This window comes from Salvelinus alpinus, chromosome 29, assembly GCF_045679555.1.
Source record: "Salvelinus alpinus chromosome 29, SLU_Salpinus.1, whole genome shotgun sequence".
Lineage (NCBI taxonomy): Eukaryota > Metazoa > Chordata > Actinopteri > Salmoniformes > Salmonidae > Salvelinus > Salvelinus alpinus.
This window is the reverse complement of record NC_092114.1, coordinates 19,037,371-19,060,125: the sequence shown is the minus strand read 5'-3', so window position 1 is coordinate 19,060,125 and position 22,755 is coordinate 19,037,371. Positions and strand designations below refer to the sequence as shown.

Sequence of the window (22,755 nt, the reverse complement as noted above, 5' to 3'; positions counted from 1 at the left end):
TGGAGGTGGGGGAGGGAGAGTTAGGGGGTAGAGGGAGAGGGTGGAGCAGACAGAGGGATGTGGGGGAGGGAGAGTTAGGGGGTAGAGAGGGAGGGTGGAGCAGACAGAGGGAGGTGGGGGAGGGAGAGTTAGGGGGTAGAGAGGGAGGGGATTGGGGGAGTAGTTCAGCACAAAGAGATAATTCAGTGTTGATATTCAGTTACTAAACTTTTCTCCAGCACATAGCAGTTCTAAATGAATCTTCTATTTCTATTTTACAAAACTGAGAAAGATAAATCCATGAGAGGAATCCTCCAAAGTTCAAGCCTGAAGCTACTTCCTGGTTCAACTGTATGAATGTGTCTGTGGATATCTATGGTCAGAAATGACCGAATACAAACAGTGTAGTTATTCCCTCCGTAAGGCAATCAAACAACAAAGTGTCAGTATAGAGACAAAGTAGAGTCGCAATTCAACGGCTCAGACACGAGACGTATGTGGCAGGGTCTACAGACAATCACGGATTACAAAAAGAAAACCAGCCCCGTTGCGGACGTCGACGTCTTGCTCCCAGACAAATTAAACAACTTCTTTACGCGCTTTGAGGACAATACAGTGCCACCGACGCAGCCCGCTACCAAGGACTGTGGGCTCTCCTTCTCCGTGGCCGATGTGAGTAAGACATTTAAGCATGTTAACCCTCACAAGGCTGCCGGCCCAGACGGCATCCCTAGCCACGTCCTCAGAGCATGCGCAGACCACCTGGCTGGTGTGTTTACAGACATATTCAATCTCTCCCTATCCCAGTCGGCTGTCCCCACATGCTTCAAGATGGCCACCATTGTTCCTGTTCCTAAGAAAGCAAAGATAACTGAACTAAATGACTATCGCCCTGTAGCACTCAATTCTGTCATCATTAAGTGTTTTGAGAGACTATTCAAGGATCATATCACCTCGACCTTACCTGACACCCGAGACCCACTTCAATTTGTTTACCACCCAATAGGTCCACAGACGATGCAATCGCCATCACACTGCACACTGCCTTATCCCATCTGGACAAGAGGAAAACCTATGTAAGAATGCTGTATAGTATACCATAGTAACTTCCAAGCTCATCATTAAGCTTGAGACCCTGGGTCTCGACCCCGCCCTGTGCAACTGGGTCCTGGACTTCCTGACGGGCCGCCCCCCAGGTGGTGAAGGTAGGAAACAACATCTCCACTCCGCTGACCCTCAACACAGTGGCCCCACAAGGGTGTGTTCTCAGCCCCCTCCTGTACTCCCTGTTCACCCATGACTGCGTGGCCATGCACGCCTCCAACTCAATCATCAAGTTTGCAGACGACACTACAGTGGTAGGCTTGATTACCAACAACGACAAGACAGCCTACAGGGAGGAGGTGTCAGGAAAATAACCTCTTACTCAATGTCAGCAAAACAAAATAGATGATCGTGGACTTCAGGAAACAGCAAAGGGAGCAGCCCCCTATCCACATTGATGGGACAGCAGTGGAGAAAGTTCCTCTGTGTTCATATCACCGACAAACTGAAACGGTCCACGCACACAGACAGTGTGGTGAAGAAGGCGCAACAGTGCCTCTTCAACCGCAGGAGGCTGAAAAAACCCTCACTAACTTTTACAGGTGCACAATTGAGAGCATCCTGTCGGGCTGTATCACCGCCTGGTACGGCAACTGCACCGCCCACAACTGCAAGGCTCTCTAGAGGGTGGTGCGGTCTGCACCACGCATCACCGGGGGCAAACTACCTGCCCTCCAGGACACCTACAACACCCGATGTCACAGGAAGGCCAAAAAGATCATCAAGGACATCAACCACCCGAGCCACTGCCTGTTCACCCCGCTATCATCCAGAAGGCGAGGTCAGTACAGGTGCATCAAAGCTGGGACCGAGAGACTGAAGAACAGCTTCCATCTCAATGCCATCAGACTGTTAAACAGCCATCACTAACACAGTGAGGCAGCTGCCTACATACAGACTTGATATCATTGGCCACTTAATAAATGGAACACTAGTCACTTTAATAATGCCACTTTAAGAATGTTTACATAAGGGGGGACAAAATGGCGCCGTAGAGAGAACACTGTTTCAGCGAGCTCCCGTGGCATTCGTAAATTTATATTTTTACATTAATCTCCTAGCTTGAAAAAGTGGTAGAATTGGCTAAATAAGTTATCCTACAATGAGTCTTGACGGCTATTTCTCAAAAATCTCCGACAACATGCCCAGCAGAGCTACTAAGAACTCGACCAAAACCACCATCCCTGTAGATGTGCAGGAGGAGCTAGCGAAGCTAACACCATTGCGGATCCAGGCACAATGGACCTGGTGATTCAAAAGATGACGGATAACATTACTAAAGTGATCGATGTTAAGATAAGAACGGTCTTGGAAGCAATAGCAGGCCATTCAGCTGAACTACAGAGGGTTGTCAAGCGTGTTGATGAGGCGGAAGGAAGAATTGCTACAGTGGAAACTTCAACTACATCTATGGACACTAAGATAAAAGCACTTGAGAAACAGGTGCGCGAAATGGCGGAGCACATTGACGACTTGAATAATCGAGGACGCAGATGCAATATTCGTGTTGTGGGACTCCCGGAAAATTCTGAAGGGACAGGTTCAATACATTTTTTTGAGGAATGGATCCTTGACTACCTACAAATGGACACTAAGGCTGGTCGTGTGAACCTGGACAGAGCCCATCGCTCTCAAGCACCGATACCCGGTCCCAACCAGCGCCCACGGCCGGTGGTTATAAAGTTCCACAACTTCACCGACAAGCAGCGCGTCATGGATGCGGCTAGAAACATCGGCTCTGACGGTAGTCAACGTAAAGGTCCAAAGGTCTCATTCTTCAATGATTATTCAACAGCGGATGTACGAAGACGCAAAGGGTTTGATGAGGCGAAGGCTCGACTCAAGATAATGAAGATGGACTACACACTGCTGTACCCAGCCACATTGAAGATTATGGTCAACGGATCGCCTAAAAAAACTCTACACACCTGAAGAGGCTGCTGCGTTTATTGACTCTCTCGGGTGAATAACTTTAAGCTGCACCTCCGCGGCATTGGATAACTTTTTTATTTTATTTGAATCTGATCATGAAACAGTGGTGTGAGTTCTCACATGCTCTGGTTCAGTAATATTCGTATCTTTATTATTTTTCTTGCTATAGCTCAGGCTGAGATATGTGTGAATCTATATTGGTGCCCAGGCTTGGTTTTAGGTGGAAGATCCTCAATCTTCTATTAATTTTCATTTCCATATATATAAAGGATGAGGCTATTGAGTGGCAATGCAGATTTAAGAGTCTACATTGGAAAGTTGAAATCCCCTGCATGTTAGCTAGTGGGAAAACCCATTTTTGGATCTTTACATGTTTCATTTTTGGGTTTAGTATAGTTCGAGTTCAGGGTTTATATCGTTTGTTTATGCTCGGTGAGATAGAAGAGAGTTCAACACATGGAAAAAGGTACCACCCCACTTTTACAGTAGGATTCAGTCTGGATATTGAACGGTCAAAGTGCAATGCCAGGTAACAGACTGCGTGAATGTACATGGAACATTAGAGGGAGCCATAACCCCATTAAAAGAAAGAAGGTACTGTCTTTTAAAAAATATATATATATTGATATTGCCCTGTTGCAAGAAACTCATTTGGATGATAAGGAGCATCTGAAATTACAACATGGGGGGTTTGGTCAAGTGTTTTTCTCATCATTTACATCCAGAAGTAGAGGTGTAGAGGTGTAGCAATTCTTGTGAAAAAGAACTTACCACTTAAGGTCTTGAATTGTGTGAAAGATAAATTTGGTCGCTTTGTTATAATTAATGGTACTTTACAAGGGCAGAACATTTCCATAATGAATATTTACTTCCCCCCCTGCCCACCCCCCTGATTTCCTCACTAAGGTATTTCTAGACTTTTCAGAATTAAACTCAGACACTGCAATGGTTGGAGGAGATTTTAATTGTTTGTTGAACCCCCTTATTGATAAGTTTCCCAGCGGTATAGCTCCACTCGCTCCTCGAGCTAAGTCACTTAAAGCTATTTGTGATGATCTGGGGTATGCTGATGTTTGGAGAACTTTTCACCCCTCCAACAGAGAGCTCACTTTTTTCTCTGCACCTCATGGATGTCAGACTAGAATAGATTACTTTTTTATGCCCAGGATGTCTTTGCAGTCTGTTTTATCCGCTAGGATAGGAAGCATAGTCATATCTGATCATGCAGAGGTGATCCTGGACATAAAACTCAATGGGGCATTCAATCTGTCAAGACATTGGAGGTTGAATACAACCATCCTTAAAGACCATACATTCACATCATATTTTATTACAGAGTTTAAAGCATTTTTCTCTATTAACTCTCAATCAACAGATAACCCCTCGCTCCTTTGGGAAACCTGTAAAGCGTACGCCAGGGGTCTGATTATGTCATACACAGCCACTAAGAGGCGGAAAAAGCGTGAAAAGCAAAAAACGTTAGAGGGTGAATTAGGAACTAAAGAGAAGGACTATATTAAAACTCCCACTCCTGCCCTATTAAAGGAAATATCAGTTCTTAGATCAACGTTGGACTCTCTCCTAACACAGGACGCTGAAAAGAAAATGAGATTTGTCAGGCAAAAGCTATATGAACATGGCGATAAGCCAGGAAAGTACTTGGCGTACCTAGCTAAAAAGAGATCTGACTCACAGTCAATTGCTACTATTACTGATTCTGATGGCAATCATTTATATGAAAATAAATTGATAAATGACTCATTTAAGAAATTTTATGCAAATCTTTATGCCTCAGAACTGCCAAATGATGCACCCAAATTAATGGAGAACTTATTTTCTAAGATTGAGCTCCCTACTATCTCCGAAGAACAGAGGTCTCTCCTTAATGCCCCTATTACAGAGGAAGAGATAATGTTCGCAATTAAGAATCTGCAAAATGGTAAGGCCCCAGGACCAGACGGGTTTTGTAGTGAGTTCTATAAAGAGTTCCATGGCCTGATCCTTGAGCCATTGCGTGATATGTTTAACCACTCATTTTCAAATGACCAGCTCCCTCAAACGCTTAGTGAAGCCAACATATCACTTATTCTCAAAAAGGGAAAATGTCCAGAGTCTTGTTCCTTGTACAGACCAATTTCCCTTCTGAATGTGGATGGAACATTGCTTTCTAAAATTCTAGCCACAAGATTAGAGGACTCACTACCACTAATTGTGAAAGGAGACCAAACTGGCTTCATTAAGGGCCGTAAGTCATGCAACAATGTCAGGCGGCTTCTTAATGTAATTCAAGCCTACCAAAAAGTGCTATGGATGGTCTTGTGCTCTCCCTAGATGCTGAGAAGGCATTTGATCGTGTGGAGTGGTCTTACCTATTCTTTGCTCTAAATACATTTGGTCTAGGGGACAACTTTATAAAATGGGTGAAAGTTTTATATGATGATCCTCAGGCTGCTGTCCTTACTAATGGGCTAAGGTCAAATAGCTTCTCTATATACAGAGGTACCAGACAGGGCTGTCCTTTGTCCCCTCTCCTATTTGCACTCGTTATGGAACCACTGGCCGAGGCCATCAGGGTAACGCCTGCTATACAGGGGCTGCTCATTGGTGATGTTTACCATAAAATAAGCTTGTATGCTGATGATGTCCTGATATTCATCTCTAGTCCCGAGACTTCAACTATATCTCTTATTAATATTATTGAATTATTCAGCAAATTCTCAGGCTACAAGATTAACTTAACTAAATCAGAGGCTATGCCACTTGATAACCTTCACTCTGTACCTAATACTTCTCCCCCCTTCCCTTTTAAATGGTCTCCTTCAGGTTTTACGTATCTGGGTATATTTGTAACTCCTAAATTCCAGCAAATGTACAAAGCCAATTTTGTTCCCTTGTTTGATACAATAAGACAGGATCTGGAGCGCTGGAACTCACTCCCGATTTCTTGGTTGGGTAGAATATCCCTCTTGAAAATGAACATTTTACCTAGACTACTTTACCCAATCCAAATGATCCCAGTATTACTCTCCAATAAGGTAATAAAGGATGTAAATGGATGGCTAAGTTCCTTTATATGGAGTAAACGCAAGCCAAGACTTAAGGTGGCAATATTGCAGCAGCCAAGTTCTATGGGTGGCTTGGATCTGCCCAATATCAGGTTCTATCAGTGGTGTGCCCACCTATGTTATATTTCTGACTGGATAACAAACGACGACTCCTCTATTTGGTTAGACATTGAGACTTCTCTTTCAAAATACCCCTTACAGGATCTTTTATTTTTCAGAAGTTTTAAGTCTGTAGAAGATCACTGCAATAATCCTATTACACTTAACACACTCAAAGTATGGAGGTCAGTTCAACGCTTCCTGGGAAGGTCCAAACTAACCTCTGCTCTTACCCCAATTCTTAACAACCCAGATTTTGGTCCAGGATTGCTGGATGCTGGCTTTAACTTTTGGCTTAATAAGGGCATACGCAGACTAAAGGACTTATTTGCCGATAAGATTTTATTGTCATTTGAGCAGATGGTCGAGAAATATCGACTCCCAAAGCAGGACTTTTTCCGCTTCCTACAAGTAAGACATTATTTTGAAGAGCACCACCTTAATTGGCAACCCTGATATGTCTGTCATTGAAATAATGCTTTTTTCCCACAAAGGAAAATGTCTGTAAGTCTGTTTAATGATGCTTTAAGGTCATTTTCTGCTGTTGACACACAGAGGGTGAAACAAGTGTGGGAGAAAGAATTGTCTGTTACTATTGACGAAGAGATGTGGGAGGACATTTGGAGATATGCAAAAACAATATCTATATGTAATCGTACTAGAGCAATCCAATTAAGAATAATACACAGATTGCATATATCCCCAAATCGCAGACATGCTTTTAGCCCCTCTTCCTCTTCTCCTCAGTGTCTTAAATGCAAAACTGATACAGGCACCCTAACACATTGTTTATGGTCATGTACCAAGATACAAAGATACTGGTCTGGTGTTCTGCAAGAAATTGAAAAGATCCTAGGGGTTGATCTAGAATTGGACCCAGTTTCTTTACTGTTGGGTCTCCCTAGTAGGCATGTTACTTCTGTGGGTAAGAGGAGGCTTTACAACATCCTTACCTTCGCAGCGAGGAAAAACATCCTTTTACAGTGGATTAGTGATAAGGTTCCTTCTATTAAAGATTGGCATAAGATACTATTTGAATGGGTGCCTCTGGAATATCTGACATGTACATTGCATTCTAAAACAGATCAGATCTACAAAGTATGGGAACCTTATTTAAATTACCTAGAACCTGAGGTATCAGCTATTATGCTGCAAGGATTCTCTTGGCATGGTGGTGATCTATGTAATTCAGAATTACACTGTACGTTCCATGTGTGGAACCTAATTTCTTAGTTTAAACTGAGCTTTTTTGTTTAATTTCTGTTTGTAAGTTTGTTTAAAATGTATGTATTGAGAGACGCAATGATGGGGATGGGGTGAGAGAAGCGCCGAGCGGGGAGAGGAAAAAGGTGTACGTATGTATGGGTGGGTATGTGTGTGTATGTATGTATGTGTGTATGTATGCGTATGTATGTATGTGTATGTATGTGTATGTAGGATATACAGTGGGGAGAACAAGTATTTGATACACTGCCGATTTTGCAGGTTTTCCTACTTACAAAGCATGTAGAGGTCTGTAATTTTTATCATAGGTACACTTCAACTGTGAGAGACGGAATCTAAAACAAAAATCCAGAAAATCACATTGTATGATTTTTAAATAATTAATTTGCATTTTATTGCATGACATAAGTATTTGATCACCTACCAACCAGTAAGAATTCCGGCTCTCACAGACCTGTTAGTTTTTCTTTAAGAAGCCCTCCTGTTCTCCACTCATTACCTGTATTAACTGCACCTGTTTGAACTCGTTACCTGTATAAAAGACACCTGTCCACACACTCAATCAAACAGATTCCAACCTCTCCACAATGGCCAAGACCAGAGAGCTGTGTAAGGACATCAGGGATAAAATTGTAGACCTGCACAAGGCTGGGATGGGCTACAGGACAATAGGCAAGCAGCTTGGTGAGAAGGAAACAACTGTTGGCGCAATTATTAGAAAAAGGAAGAAGTTCAAGATGACGGTCAATCACCCTCGGTCTGGGGCTCCATGCAAGATCTCACCTCGTGGGGCATCAATGATCATGAGGAAGGTGAGGGATCAGCCCAGAACTACACGGCAGGACCTGGTCAATGACCTGAAGAGACCTGGGACCACAGTCTCAAAGAAAACCATTAGTAACACACTACGCCGTCATGGATTAAAATCCTGCAGCGCACGCAAGGTCCCCCTGCTCAAGCCAGCGCATGTCCAGGCCTGTCTGAAGTTTGCCAATGACCATCTGGATGATCCAGAGGAGGAATGGGAGAAGGTCATGTGGTCTGATGAGACAAAAATAGAGCTTTTTGGTCTAACTCCACTCGCCGTGTTTGGAGGAAGAAGAAGTATGAGTACAACCCCAAGAACACCATCCCAACCGTGAAGCATGGAGGTGGAAACATCATTCTTTGGGGATGCTTTTCTGCAAAGGGGACAGGACGACTGCACCGTATTGAGGGGAGGATGGATGGGGCCATGTATCGCGAGATCTTGGCCAACAACCTCCTTCCCTCAGTAAGAGCATTGAAGATGGGTCGTGGCTGGGTCTTCCAGCATGACAACGACACGAAGCACACAGCCATGGCAACTAAGGAGTGGCTCCGTAAGAAGCATCTCAAGGTCCTGGAGTGGCCTAGCCAGTCTCCAGACCTGAACCCAATAGAAAATCTTTGGAGGGAGCTGAAAGTCCGTATTGCCCAGCGACAGCCCCGAAACCTGAAGGATCTGGAGAAGATCTGTAGGGAGGAGTGGGCCAAAATCCCTGCTGCAGTGTGTGCAAACCTAGTCAAGAACTACAGGAAACGTATGATCTCTGTAATTGCAAACAAAGGTTTCTGTACCAAATATTAAGTTCTGCTTTTCTGATGTATCAAATACTTATGTCATGCAATAAAATGCAAATTAATTACTTAAAAATCATACAATGTGATTTTCTGGATTTTTGTTTTAGATTCCGTCTCTCATAGTTGAAGTGTACCTATGATAAAAATTACAGACCTCTACATGCTTTGTAAGTAGGAAAACCTGCAAAATCGGCAGTGTATCAAATACTTGTTCTCCCCACTGTATATATATATACGCAGGTATGTGTAAGTGAGTGCTGTTTTTTTGTTGCTTTGTCTCTGTTGTTGTATCTCTTAATATGGGTGAAAATTGTGAAATTCCAATAAAAATACTGTTACAAAAAAAGAAAGAATGTTTACATAACTCGCATTACTCATCTCATGTGTATATAATGTATACTATATCCTTCACTATCTATTCTTTACTATCTATTGCATCTTAGCCGCTCTGTCACTGCTCATCCATATGTTTTATACTTATATATTCTCATCCCATTCCTTTACTAGATTGTATTAGGTTTTGTTGTGGAATTGTTAGATATTACCTGTTAGATACTGCTGCACTGTCATATCTAGAAGCAGAAGCATTTCACTACACTCACAATAACATCTGCTAACCATGTGTATGTGACCAATAAAATGTGATATACTTGAAGAAATTAGGAGATGGTAATCTCCCTGACCAATGAATGGGGGAATGTTTAATGCCCCGCCCAGCAGACTGTTGACAAATCATGTTCACGTTGTCATGCTGCGTCACACCGTTGCTAAGCTAATAATCACCCAATCCCTTCATAAAAGTCAGGGTGAGTCAAGAAACCTGCCTATTTTCCTTAACTAAACATGCCTATTTTCCTTGACTATACGATATTCCATAGAACAAGTTAATTATCTCACATCTCTGAAAAGATTTGTAATGTGCTTCTTGTTCATGTAATTCATGCTAATGTTGTGTTTTGTGCTAGCGCCCAATTGACTCCCATTCACTCCTTGACCCAGAATGCACCACACAGTCCATTTACAACGTAGGGGCAACATGCACAATGGCCGTTAATATGAATTGAATGGAGTTTACCATCTTCTCATTTCTGTTATGGTCCCCTTACCACTTCCTGCTGGGAGGTGGTCCTCATGTGGTCCAACTGCGTCTCCATCCTCCGGCATTCGGCCTGGGCATCGGCCAGGCTGGCACGGAGGGCGTCGGCCTCTAGGCGGGCGCGGTACAGCTCGGTCATGGTGCGATCGCGGGCGTTCGCTGAGTCACGGAGTTCTGACGCCAACATGGCGGCCTGCTGGCGAGACGCCTGGAGCTGCTCTTCACACTGGCGAAGCTGCTCCCTCAGACGACCCATCTCAGCCTGGAGAGAAGGCAGAGCAGACCGGTTAATACACACACACACACACACACACACACACACACACACACACACACACACACACACACACACACACACACACACACACACACACACACACACACACACACACACACACACACACACACACACACACACACACACACACACACACACACACACACACTCCCCCCACAACCCCCTTCACCTTGTCGACAGCGTGTGTGTGCAGCTCTTTCTCCAGGCGGTCCTTCTGAGTGACGCAGGCTCGGAGCCTGTCCAGTTCTTCCTGGAACTGAGCGATGGTCACCTCTCTATTGAGCTCCACAGCCTTCAGCATCTGCAGCTCTGCACTCAGCTTGGTGTTCTCCAGCTCCGTGCTGCGCAGGTGGCCCTACACACACACACGGACACAAGATTAGAAACTCACAGACATACAACTGCGTACACACACACACACACACACAGAGTGTATCCTCTCACCTTGTAGAGGTCCCTCTCGTCCTTCTCGTTCTTCAGTTGAGTCTCCAGACTGTCTCTTTCTGCTGTCAGCTTCTTCAACCTGTCTCTCAGACTGGACAATAACACAACAGATAGAGGATTCTACTGCAATAACATCAATAATGTTAGTTCTCTGTAGAGTATCTATGGTGTGTGCATTTCTCCTCAACAGTCCAGTTCCTTTCCTTCCAGTGTGTGTGTTCCTCCTCACCAGTCCAGTTCGGTCTCTTTCTGCAGTCCCCTCTGTGTGACTCCCAGTAGGTCCTCCTCCAGCTGTCTGACCCGGTCTGTGGCCTCCTGCAGCCTCCTCCTCACCTCCCCCCTCTCCTCTGACAGGCCCTGGGAGGAGCGTAGCAGCTCCTGCAACCACACCACAGGACACTTAACCTGTCAATCACACTGTCAACCAATCACAGGCACAGGAAGTCAGTCCAGTCAGACCAAGGGTGTCAAACTTGGTTCCTGGAGGGCTGCCGAGTGTTTGCTGGTTTCCTTTCAATTTGTGTTCAATAAGACCTAGACAACCAGGTGAGGGGAGTTCCTATCTAATCAATGACCTTAACTGATCAATCAAGTACAAGGGTCGGGAGGAGCAAAATCCTACAGATGCTTGGCCCCCCTGAGTTTGCCCCTTTGTCGATCAATGGAAATGCTGTGTGATAATGAATGTCAGGCATATTTCCCTTCAAACACACTGGCTAGTTTTCCCTCCTAATGTTCTGAATAGGACAGGCGACAGAGAGAGGAAGCCAGTACTAGTTTTCCCTCCTAATGTTCTGAATAGGACAGGTGACAGGGAGAGGAAGCCAGTACTAGTTTTCCCTCTTAATGTTCTGAATAGGACAGGCGACAGGGAGAGGAAGCCAGTACTAGTTTTCCCTCCTAATGTTCTGAATAGGACAGGTCCCAGAGAGAGGAAGCCAGTACTAGTTTTCCCTCCTAATGTTCTGAATAGGACAGGTGACAGAGAGAGGAAGCCAGTACTAGTTTTCCCTCCTAATGTTCTGAATAGGACAGGAGACAGAGAGAGGAAGCCAGTACTAGTTTTCCCTCCTAATGTTCTGAATAGGACAGGCGATAGAGAGAGGAAGCCAGTACTAGTTTTCCCTCCTAATGTTCTGAATAGGACAGGAGACAGGGAGAGGAAGCCAGTACTAGTTTTCCCTCCTAATGTTCTGAATAGGACAGGTAACAGAGAGAGGAAGCCAGTACTAGTTTTCCCTCCTAATGTTCTGAATAGGACAGGCAATAGAGAGAGGAAGCCAGTACTAGTTTTCCCTCCTAATGTTCTGAATAGGACAGAGAGAGGAAGCCAGTACTAGTTTTCCCTCCTAATGTTCTGAATAGGACAGGCGACAGAGAGAGGAAGCCAGTACTAGTTTTCCCTCCTAATGTTCTGAATAGGACAGGTGACAGGGAGAGGAAGCCAGTACTAGTTTTCCCTCTTAATGTTCTGAATAGGACAGGCGACAGGGAGAGGAAGCCAGTACTAGTTTTCCCTCCTAATGTTCTGAATAGGACAGGTCCCAGAGAGAGGAAGCCAGTACTAGTTTTCCCTCCTAATGTTCTGAATAGGACAGGTGACAGAGAGAGGAAGCCAGTACTAGTTTTCCCTCCTAATGTTCTGAATAGGACAGGCGACAGGGAGAGGAAGCCAGTACTAGTTTTCCCTCCTAATGTTCTGAATAGGACAGGTGACAGAGAGAGGAAGCCAGTACTAGTTTTCCCTCCTAATGTTCTGAATAGGACAGGTGAAAGAGAGAGGAAGCCAGTACTAGTTTTCCCTCCTAATGTTCTGAATAGGACAGGAGACAGGGAGTGCACCTGCGGTAAATGTAATGTTCTGAATAGGACAGGCGACAGAGAGAGGAAGTCAGTACTAGTTTTCCCTCCTAATGTTCTGAATAGGACAGGCAACAGAGAGAGGAAGCCAGTACTATCCTGTACCTGGTCCAGCCAGTGATCTCTCCTGTTGGAACAAGCTCATGTTGAGAAGTAGAGGACATTAAATCACCCACAACACACACTGCCCCTGACAGACAAGAATGCCTACACACACCCATCCATCTCTCAACACACACACACACTTGTGCATCAGATGCAAACAGACAGGTGAAGTATACGAAAAATATATAAAACACACACACACACACCTTGTCTCCCTCTGGGCTTGGATCCCTGGATGGCCGTATGATTTAACTGCAGACGTTTGGGAGGCACTTCAGCAGCGCATAAAGACCTTATAAAAAGTGTCATCGTAAAACTAGCAGCCGCAAAATATGTACTTATGTTTTCATGTTCCAGCTAAAGGATATTTTAATCAGTGCTGACTAGGTATCCCCCTTTCCCGTACTACAGAGAGAGAGAGAGAGACACACACACACACACACACACACACACACACACACACACACACACACACACACACACACACACACACACACACACACACACACACACACACACACTTCAAGCAAAGTTCATGTCTAAGAGAAAGCACCAGGGGGCAGTAAGAGACTGGTTCCTACATCATCATATATCATCCCCTGGCTGTTTGGTTATTCACTCTACAGCACAAGAAAAATAAATTACAACATTTAAGTCATTCTCAGCAGGTGCACTAAGATGAAAGATGAGACAGGAAAAGGAGAGAGAAAGCCAGAGAGGGGGAGAGAGCGAGAGAAAGAGAAAAACACAGAGAGGGCGAGAGAGATACTAGTTCCCCTAGTAGAATGGCGTGACTGAGTCATGTTTGTCCCTAAAGCTGGGCTGGGCCTTGTTTCCCTCAGGTGGTTTTGTGGACACCAGTCTCTCATTCCACACACATTGCAAGCGGGTGGCATTGTTAGTGTGTGTCTGTGCGGGTGAATAAGAATGTGTGTGTGGGGGTAGGCGGAGTAGTTTGTGGGATTGACTGTGTGTGTGTGTGGGCTTGACGTCATATTTGATTACTCTGCGGTTGAGATGGAATCGCCCTGACGCCAGATGCTTGGGAGACCGTATCCCGTTAGCGTTCAGGCCCAGTGACTCAGATCGTTAAAGAGGGACAGAGAGACTGGCACACACACACACACAAACAAACAAGCAAAGAAAAATAATGACACTCTGCAAATACACAGTTCACACAGAGAAGCACACACACACACTGCTTTGTGTGTTCAAACATGGTCAGAGATCATTCATAAACTTCAGGCCTTTGATGTTTTTAACCTGTGATCACTGAAGAGGAACTGGCACCGACCGACTATATCGACTCACAGGTGTCTCCCCTGCTCCCCCTCTCTGTACAGCTTCCTGACTACAATATACAGTGCATTTGGAAATAATTCAGACCCCTCAACCTTTTACACATTATGTTACGTCACAGCCTAATTCTAAAATGGATTAAATTGTTATTATTTTCCTCATCAATCTACACACAATACCCCATAATGACTAAGCAGAAACAGGGTTGCAGAAATGAATACATAAGTATTCAGACCCTTTACTCAGTACTTTGTTGAAGCACCTTTGGCAGTAATTACAGCCTTGACTCTTCTTGGGTATGACGCTACAAGCTTGGCACACCTGTATTTGGGGAGTTTCTCCCATTCTTCTCTGCAGATCCTCTCAAGCTCTGTCAGGTTGGATGGGGAGCGTTGCTGCACAGCTATTTTCAGGTCTCTCCAAAGATGTTCGATCAGGTTCAAGTCTGGGCTCTGGCTGGGCCGCTCAAGGACATTCAGAGACTTGTCCCGAAGCCACTCCTGCGTTGTCTTGGCTGTGTGCTTAGGGTCGTTGTCCTGACCCCAGTCTGAGGTCCTGAGTGCTCTGGAGCAGGTTTTCATCAAGGATCCCTCTGGACCTTACTCTGTTCATCTTCCCCTCGATCCTGACTAGTCTCCCAGTACCTGCCGCTGAAAAACATCCCCACAGCATGATGCTGCCACCGCCATGCTTCACCGTAGGGATGGTGCCAGGTTTCCTCCAGACGTGACACTTGGCATTCAGGCCAAAGAGTTCAATCTTGGTTTCATCAAACCAGAGAATCTTGTTCAGGCCAAAAAGTTCTTAAACTCCAAGCAGGCTGTCATGTACCTTTTACTTTGGAGTGGCTTCCGTCTGGCCACTCTACCATAAAGGCCTGATTGGTTGAGTGCTGCAGAGATGGTTGTCCTTCTGGAAGGTTCTCCAATCTCCACAGAGGACCTCTGGAGCTCTGTCTGAGTGCCCATCGGGTTCTTGGTCACCTCCCTGACCAAGGCCCTTCTCCCCCGATTGCTCAGTTTGGCCGGGCGGCCAGCTCTAGGAAGAGTCTTGGTGGTTACAAACATCTTCCATTTAAAAATTATGAATCACTGTGATCTTGGGGACCAGAAATGTTTTGGTACCCTTCCCCAGATCTGTGCCTCGACAAAATCCTGTCGTCTCGGAGCTCTATAGACAATTCCTTCAACCTTATGGCTTGGTTTAGCTCTGAAATGCACTGTCAACTGTGGGACCTTACATAGACAGGTGTGTGCCTTTCCAAATAATGTCCAATCAATTGAATTTACCGCAGGTGCACTCCAATCAAGTTGTGGAAACATCTTGGGGATGATCAATGGAAACAGGATGCACCTGAGCTCAATTTTGATTCTCCTGGCAAAGGTTCTGAATACTTATAAGGTATATTTTATATATACATTTAGTCGACTGGTTGATTGTTTGGTCGATAGACTTTTGGTCTTTAGTCGAGCAATCAGTCGCAAATTACTATAATTTTTTTCATGGTGCACAAGACACCGGTCTGATTCGCACCTGTCTCAGTGGACTAATCCATTGTGGAGGCTGTGGGGATGGCACAGTCCATCACTCTAAGACGTGCATTACTGAAGTTGTATATGGTGATATTATGTAAGAACAATGGTGCAACACTAATAAAACAGATATTTCATAACAAATGCGTCATCTCCCGCGTTGGATAGCGGTCGCTGTCTGCGGTTCTGAAACATTGTGCTGTTGAATTGGCGCCTTTTCCTAGACCATGTTGCTTTGTGCATAATAGCAAAGTTAACCAGCATATTGGTGTTGAGAACAATGCGGAGAGAGGAAACCCCAACTTAATTAGGTCTATAATCAATAGCCTAACTGTTAAATGTGCCTGGCTTTATAAATCCTCTTTATATACAGTACCAGTCAGGTTTGGACACACCTACTCATTCAAGGGTTTTTCTTTATTTTTACTATTTTCTACATTGTAGAATAGTGAAGACATCAAAACTATGAAATAACACATATGGAATCATGTAGTAACCAAAAAAGTTTTAAATTAAAATATTTTTTATATATGAGATTCTTCAAAGTAGCCACCCTTTGCCTTGATGACAGCTTTGCACACTCTTGGCATTCTCCCAACCAGCTTCACCTGGAATTATTTTCCAAGTCTTGAAGGAGTTCCCACATATGCTGAGGACTTGTTGGCTGCTTTTCCTTCACTCTGCAGCCAAACTCATCCCAAACTATCTCAATTGGGTTGAGATAGGGGTGATTGTGGAGGTCGGGTAATTGTGGAGGCCAGGTCATCTGATGCAGCACTCCATCACTCTGCTTCTTGGTCAAATATCCCTTACACAGCCTGGGAGGTGTGTTGGGTCATTGTCCTGTTGAAAAACAAATGATAGTCCCACAAAGCGCAAACCAGATGGGATGGCATATCGATTCAGAATGCTGTGGTAGCCATGCTGGTTAAGTGTGCCTTGAATTCTAAATATATCACCTACAGTGTCACCAGTAAAGCACCCCCACACCATCACACCTCCTCCATGCTTCATGGTGGGAAACACACATGCAGAGATCATCTGTTCACTTACTCTGCGTCTCACAAAGACACGGCGGTTGGAACCAAAACTGTCAAATTTGGATTCATCAGACCAAAAGGACAGATTTCCACCAGTCTAATGTCCATTGCTCATGCTGCTCAAGTCTCTTCTGCTTATTGATGTCCTTTAGTAGTAGTTTCTTTGCAGCAATTTGACCATGAAGGCCTGATTCATGCAGTCTCCTCTGAACAGTTGATGTTGAGATGTCTGTTACTTGAAATCTGTGAAGCATTTATTTGGGCTGTAATTTCTGAGGCTGTTAAGTCTAATGATTTTCCAGATTGACTGACCTTCATGTCTTAAAGTAATGATGGACTGTCGTTTCTCTTTGCTTATTTGAGCTGTTCTTGCCATAATATGGACTTAGCCATATTTTATCAAATAGGGCTATCTTTTGTATACCACCCCTACCTTGTCATACAACTGATTGGCTCAAACGCATTAAGAAGGAAAGAAATTCCACAAATTAACAAGGCACACCTGTTAATTGAAATGCATTCCAGGTGACTACCTCATGAAGCTGGTTGAGAGAATGCCAAGAGTGTTTAACAATTTTTGATTAATACATGATTCCATATGTGTTATTTCATAGTTTTGATGTATTCACCATTCTTCTACAATGTAGAAAATATTTTTTTAAATATATTTAAAAAAAACTTGAATGAGTAGGTGTTCTAAAACTTTTGACAGGTAGTGTATATATACAGAAATAAGACATTTTGCCTGTTTGTTTAATAGCGTACTGATTCCGTGAGCACCAAGCCTCACACAACCATGTCGGATAAAGCAATTTCTCAAATGCAGCTGTTTTTAATCTTTGCTATGCTGTAATAAAGGCTTCATACCTTTTCTTTTGACAGAAAAACAGCACCTGTTTGTCACACATACTACTGACGCAGCCATCGCTCCTATACCCTCTTTTCTTATTACTGTTATTATGATCATCATTATAATATGACTAATGGCATTATCATTAGTAGGCTAAGTATAGCAGCCTTGCATAACTACCATCGATCTGTAGGCCTAAGGCCTGTTTAGCGGTCTTCATACCATAACTTACTAAGACCCATATGTCAATATATAGGCTGCTATACCCATCATTCATGCATTCGTTCATGTCATCACACAGCATACATTTTAGTTTGAAAATCAAATAACAAAGGGAGCCTTGAATAATTATCCTAAACTATAAAGAAACTATTCCATGTCGGCAATTGCATTCACGAATGCACGCGACTGTTTTTACTCTTTGCTGTAATAAAGGCTTTACAAAAAAGATACACTTATACATTTATTTAGTGTTGTTAACACTGTTCCAAATGGTCATTTATATTGTAACCTAGCAGCACCTGTTTGGCACAGATAATATCCAGGCCGTGTTTGCTCCTTACCTTTCTTATTTTTCTTGATCACCAGTTGCTTCCACAACTAAGTCAAATTTCTTCCACAGATCTGACTTCCCCTTTCCCTCCTGAGCAACCAGTAAACATTCCCCCATTTCGAGTTTATTTTCACATCCTCCACATCCATTTTGCTGTCACATGTGTTACAGAGTTGGGAGTTTGTTATAACCAATTTATTGATGTGATTATGATAGGCTATAGGTTAGGCCCTATTGGTCACGTGCATGCGATGCATACATGTGTCACGTAAAGAGAGCAAGGGTTGAGGCAATAGAGAATGTTTTTCCTAAACAAATGAAGGTTTTGGTAACAGAACATTCTGTGGTGGTCGCTGCAGCAGAGAAGAGAGACAACAGCTGCTTGTTGTTTCTCTTTTTTCACCAAGTCTGAGCCTGGCCCAGCGGACTCCCTCTAGAGTAATTTGTGTCTTAATTCTTTCATCAGTGTGCTTAATGCATCCAACAAGCTCAGTACATATAGTCGATTTTATTAAAACACATAGGGTGTGTCTATATATAGAAAAATACACAATTTAACATTTCAACCATGGATTGTCCAGCCTCCTGTGCTCATCTCTCCTCCTCTCCCTTCCTCTCTAGCCTCTCTTATCTCTTCCTCTCCACTCTCTTCCTCTCCTCTCCTTTCCTCTCCCCTCTCCTCTCCCTTCTCACCTCTCCCTCTCTTCCTCTCCTCTCCTCTCGAATTCCTCTCTTCCTCTTGTCTCTCTTCCTCTCCTTTCCTCTCTCATCCTCTCCTCTCCCCTTTCTTCCTCTCCTCTCCCTTCCTCTCCTCCTCTCCACTCCCATCTCTTCCCCCTCTATTCTCCCTTCCTCCCTCTTCCCCCACTCCTCTCCCTTCCTCCCTCTCTTCCCCCTCTCCTCTCCTTTCCTCTCTTCCCCCCCTCACCTCTCCCTTCCTCTATTCCCCCCTCACCTCTCCCTTCCTCTCTCCTCTCCTCTCCCTCTCTTTCCCCTCCTCTCTTCTTCCCTCTTCTTCCCCCCCTCCCCCCCCCCCTTCCCCCCTCTCCTCTCCTGTCCTCTCTTCCCCCTCTCCTCTCCCTCCCTCACCTGGTTGTGCGTGCGTAGAAGGTAGCACGTCTCCCTCTCCTGCTCCCTCTCTCTGTGCAGCCTCCTGTGCTCCTCCTGCAGCTGCTGTTTCTCCTCCTGAAGGTGATGCATTCTCGTCAACAGCTCCCTGCGCTCCTGCTGTGCCTCCTCTACACGCTGCTGCTCACCACAGGAGGGGAGAGGGGAAGAGATGAAAGGGGAAGAGAGGAGAGGACAGGGGGAAGAGAGAGGAGGAAAGAGAGGAGAGGAGGGGAAAGAAAAGGGAAGAGGAGAGGGGGGGGAGAGAGGAGAGGGAGAAGAGAGGAGGGGAGAGAGGAAGGGAAAGGGAGAGGAGAAGAAGAGAGCAAAGAAAGGGAGAGGAAGGGAAAGGAGAGGAAGAGAGGAAGGAAGAGGAAGGGAGGGGTGAAGAGAGGAAGGGAGAGGAGAGGAATGGAGAAGAGAGGAAGGAAGAGGAGAGGAGGGGAGAGGAGAGGGGGTAAGGAAGAGGAGAGGAAGGGAGAGGAGAGGAGAGGGGGGAATAGAGGAAGGGAGAGGAGAGGAAGGAAAAGGGGGGAGGAAGGAAGAGGAGAGGAAGGAAGAGGAGAGGGGGGAGGAAGGAAGAGGAGAGGAAGGAAGAGGAGAGGGGGGAAGAGGAGAGGGGTGTAGAGAAGAAGGGAGAGAAGAGGAAGGGAGAGGAGAGGGGGGGAAGAAGGAAGAGAGGAAGGGAGAGGAGAGGGGGGGAGAGAAGAAGGGAGAGGAGAGGGGGGAAGAGAGGAAGCCAGGAGCCAATTGTATAAAGTGGATTAGAATTTTTTGGCATATATTTGGTAATTGCATTTAGACTGTATACTGGTACATTTCCATGGCTATACTGCATCTCTGTATGTGTACCTCCAGCACACTGCTCTTGGTGGTCACCACCAGTATGTCTGAGTTGCTGTCGTCCTCGGTAACGGTGAGACAGTCCTCGGTGGGCGTGGCCGGGCGAAACAGGAAAGGCGTACTGGCGCCTCTGATGTCACCCATGTGCGTGACGTAACAGAGCTGATAGAACTCCCCGTCACTCTTGGGAACATAGTGCCCTGCGGAGGGGGGAGACAGAGTGTGAGGACGTTACGAAGGTTGTGTAGTGTGGCATTTTGAGACAGTATCTTCAGGTGAATTGGAGGAGTGCTGATCTAGGACCTGGTCCCCCTTGTCCATGTAATCATATTCATTATGATCTAAAAGGCTAAACTGATCCTAGGTCAGCACTCTGAGAGGCGTTGTGAACATCGGCCCAGTCCAGTCTATGGGCTGAATTCTGACTTTGTGTATAAATCTTCTCTTATAATTACATTTACATTTAAGTCATTTAGCAGACGCTCTTATCCAGAGCGACTTACAAATTGGATATGCACCACTCATCTTCCATACGTTTCATCTTATTCTGATATTAAATGCATTCTTCAATCAACAGTCAAAGTAAAGTCAGAGTAAAAGTCCAGTAATTTAACTGCACTGTATTTGAGGTAAAGATCACGGTCAGTGATGTTCAACATATGCAGAAGTCAGAGAGTTTCACCAACACACTACAGAGGGCTCATATTTTCACTGTCTCTGACCATGTCAGCCCCTGTAAAACCAGTTCACCGGTCCTCCATGGAGTGTGTGTGAATGTGTGTGTGTGTGTGTGCGTGTGTGTGTTATCCCTACAGAGGCAGAGAGGTGTTCAAGTCTCTGACCATGTCAGCCCCTGTAAAACCAGTTCACCGGTCCTCCATGGAGTGTGTGTGTGTGTGTGTGTGTGTGTGAGTGTGTGTGTTATCCCTACAGAGGCAGAGAGGTGTTCAAGTCTCTGACCATGTCAGCCCCTGTAAAACCAGTTCACCGGTCCTCCATGGAGTGTGTGTGTGTGTGTGTGTGTGAGTGTGTGTGTTATCCCTACAGAGGCAGAGAGGTGTTCAAGTCGCTGACCACGGTTGCGGTTGGGTTCCATCAATAAAATAAGGGAGGTGGTTTTTATATGACCGTTAAATCCAGGGGTTGTCTTAGTATACCACGGTAGTTGTTTGTGTGTGTTTGTAAGTGTGTAAATAAAAAGTTTAAATAAAAAAATTAACAACTGGACAGTGTGTTTACGTGTGGGAGTGTAAGAGATTTTTTTTTGTTTTACCTTTAACTAGGCATGTCAGTTAAGAACAAATTCTTATTTACAATGATGGTCTAGGAACAATGGGTTACCTGCCTTGTTCAGGGGCTGAACGACAGATATTTACCTTGTCAGCTCGGGGATTTGATCTTGCAACCTTTCGGTTACTAGTCCAACGCTCTAACCACTAGGCTACCTGCCACCCCAGTGTGTGTGTGTACAGTGTGTGTACAGTGTGTGTGTGTGTGTGTGTGTGTGTGTGTGTGTGTGTGTGTGTGTGTGTGTGTGTGTGTGTGTGTGTGTGTGTGTGTGTGTGTGTGTGTGTGTGTGTGTGTGTGTGTACCTTGGAACACCACAGCCCTGTGTACGGTGCTTCCAGGTTGGTAGTTTTCCGGCATAGGAGACCACAGGAACGTGTAGTAATCCCTCGCTGTGTTCCAGCCCACCTATAGACCCAAAGCAGGAGGAGAGGGTCTAGCTAAAACACACACTACCATAGTGTTCTCACACCAAGACAGGACACATCACAAGACTGGGTTGCATTCCTAATGGCAGGATATTCCTTATTTACTGCACTATTTATTTGTATAGATACATACAGTTCTAGTCAAAAGTTTGGACACACCTACTCATTCCAGGATTTATCAAGGCAAAGGGTGGCTACTTTGAAGAATCTAAAATCTCAAATATATTTTGATTTGTTTAACACTTTTTTGGTTACTACAAGATTCCATATGTGTTATTTCATAGTTTTGATGTCTTCACTAGTATTCTACATTGTAGAAAATAGTAAAACTGTAGACCTATTTATTTTTTACAAATGTGCCCTGTACATTCAACATAAATATACACATCATACCTAAACATATAGACATTAAAATACAAAAACACAGTCATGGGAAGCACAAATAAAACATCACAAACCACCCAGAAGTCACAAATAAGTCTCCAATCAATACTTTAAATTGCCCGAACGGCACCAGAACATCAAGATTAAATGCCTTTTGAATTGTAATCCAGTAATACGGTGCATTAAAACTAAACGCAGATTTACCTAGCTCAGTGGAGACCCCTGGAACTTCAAGAGTTAACCAATCCTGTGAACAGGTTAGGCAACTCAGGTGTCTATACTTCAACAGCAAAGTTAGATAAGAGGGAAGTTTGTGAAGCAGGGCCTTGTAAACAAAAAGGGAGTAATGTAGAGATCTATGGGTGTTTAGCGAAGTCCAGGCAACCTTTAGACACATAATGCCGTGATAAGTATCAAAACTGTCACCTGTAACAAAACGAAGGCCACTACGGTAGACGGCCTCCAAAGATTTAAGAGTAGTAGCATCATAATATCACCATAATCAGGTACAGATGAAAAGGTTGACTGAATAATCTGCTTCCTACTGCTTAGAGAAAGACACCATCTGTTTAATCTGCAGTATATGTTCTTTAAACGTTAAATACACATCAATCCAAATGCCGA

At 44.5% G+C, this 22,755-nt stretch overlaps 1 protein-coding gene across 5 annotated transcripts in view; it reads right to left on the bottom strand.

The window, feature by feature from the left end:
• LOC139559220 (tax1-binding protein 1 homolog A-like) overlaps nt 1-22,755 on the bottom strand; it is a 51,373-nt gene that overhangs the window by 20,560 nt on the left and 8,058 nt on the right. For all 5 annotated transcript variants that reach the window (XM_071375010.1, XM_071375009.1, XM_071375014.1 and 2 more), the window contains exons 3-9: nt 21,625-21,727; nt 20,042-20,232; nt 19,172-19,330; nt 11,073-11,221; nt 10,844-10,934; nt 10,569-10,754; nt 10,112-10,363 (exon numbers count right to left, since the gene is read on the bottom strand). In XM_071375010.1, the coding sequence (XP_071231111.1) occupies nt 10,112-10,363; nt 10,569-10,754; nt 10,844-10,934; nt 11,073-11,221; nt 19,172-19,330; nt 20,042-20,232; nt 21,625-21,727 (1,131 nt within the window). The remainder of the gene's footprint in view (nt 1-10,111; nt 10,364-10,568; nt 10,755-10,843; nt 10,935-11,072; nt 11,222-19,171; nt 19,331-20,041; nt 20,233-21,624; nt 21,728-22,755) is intronic.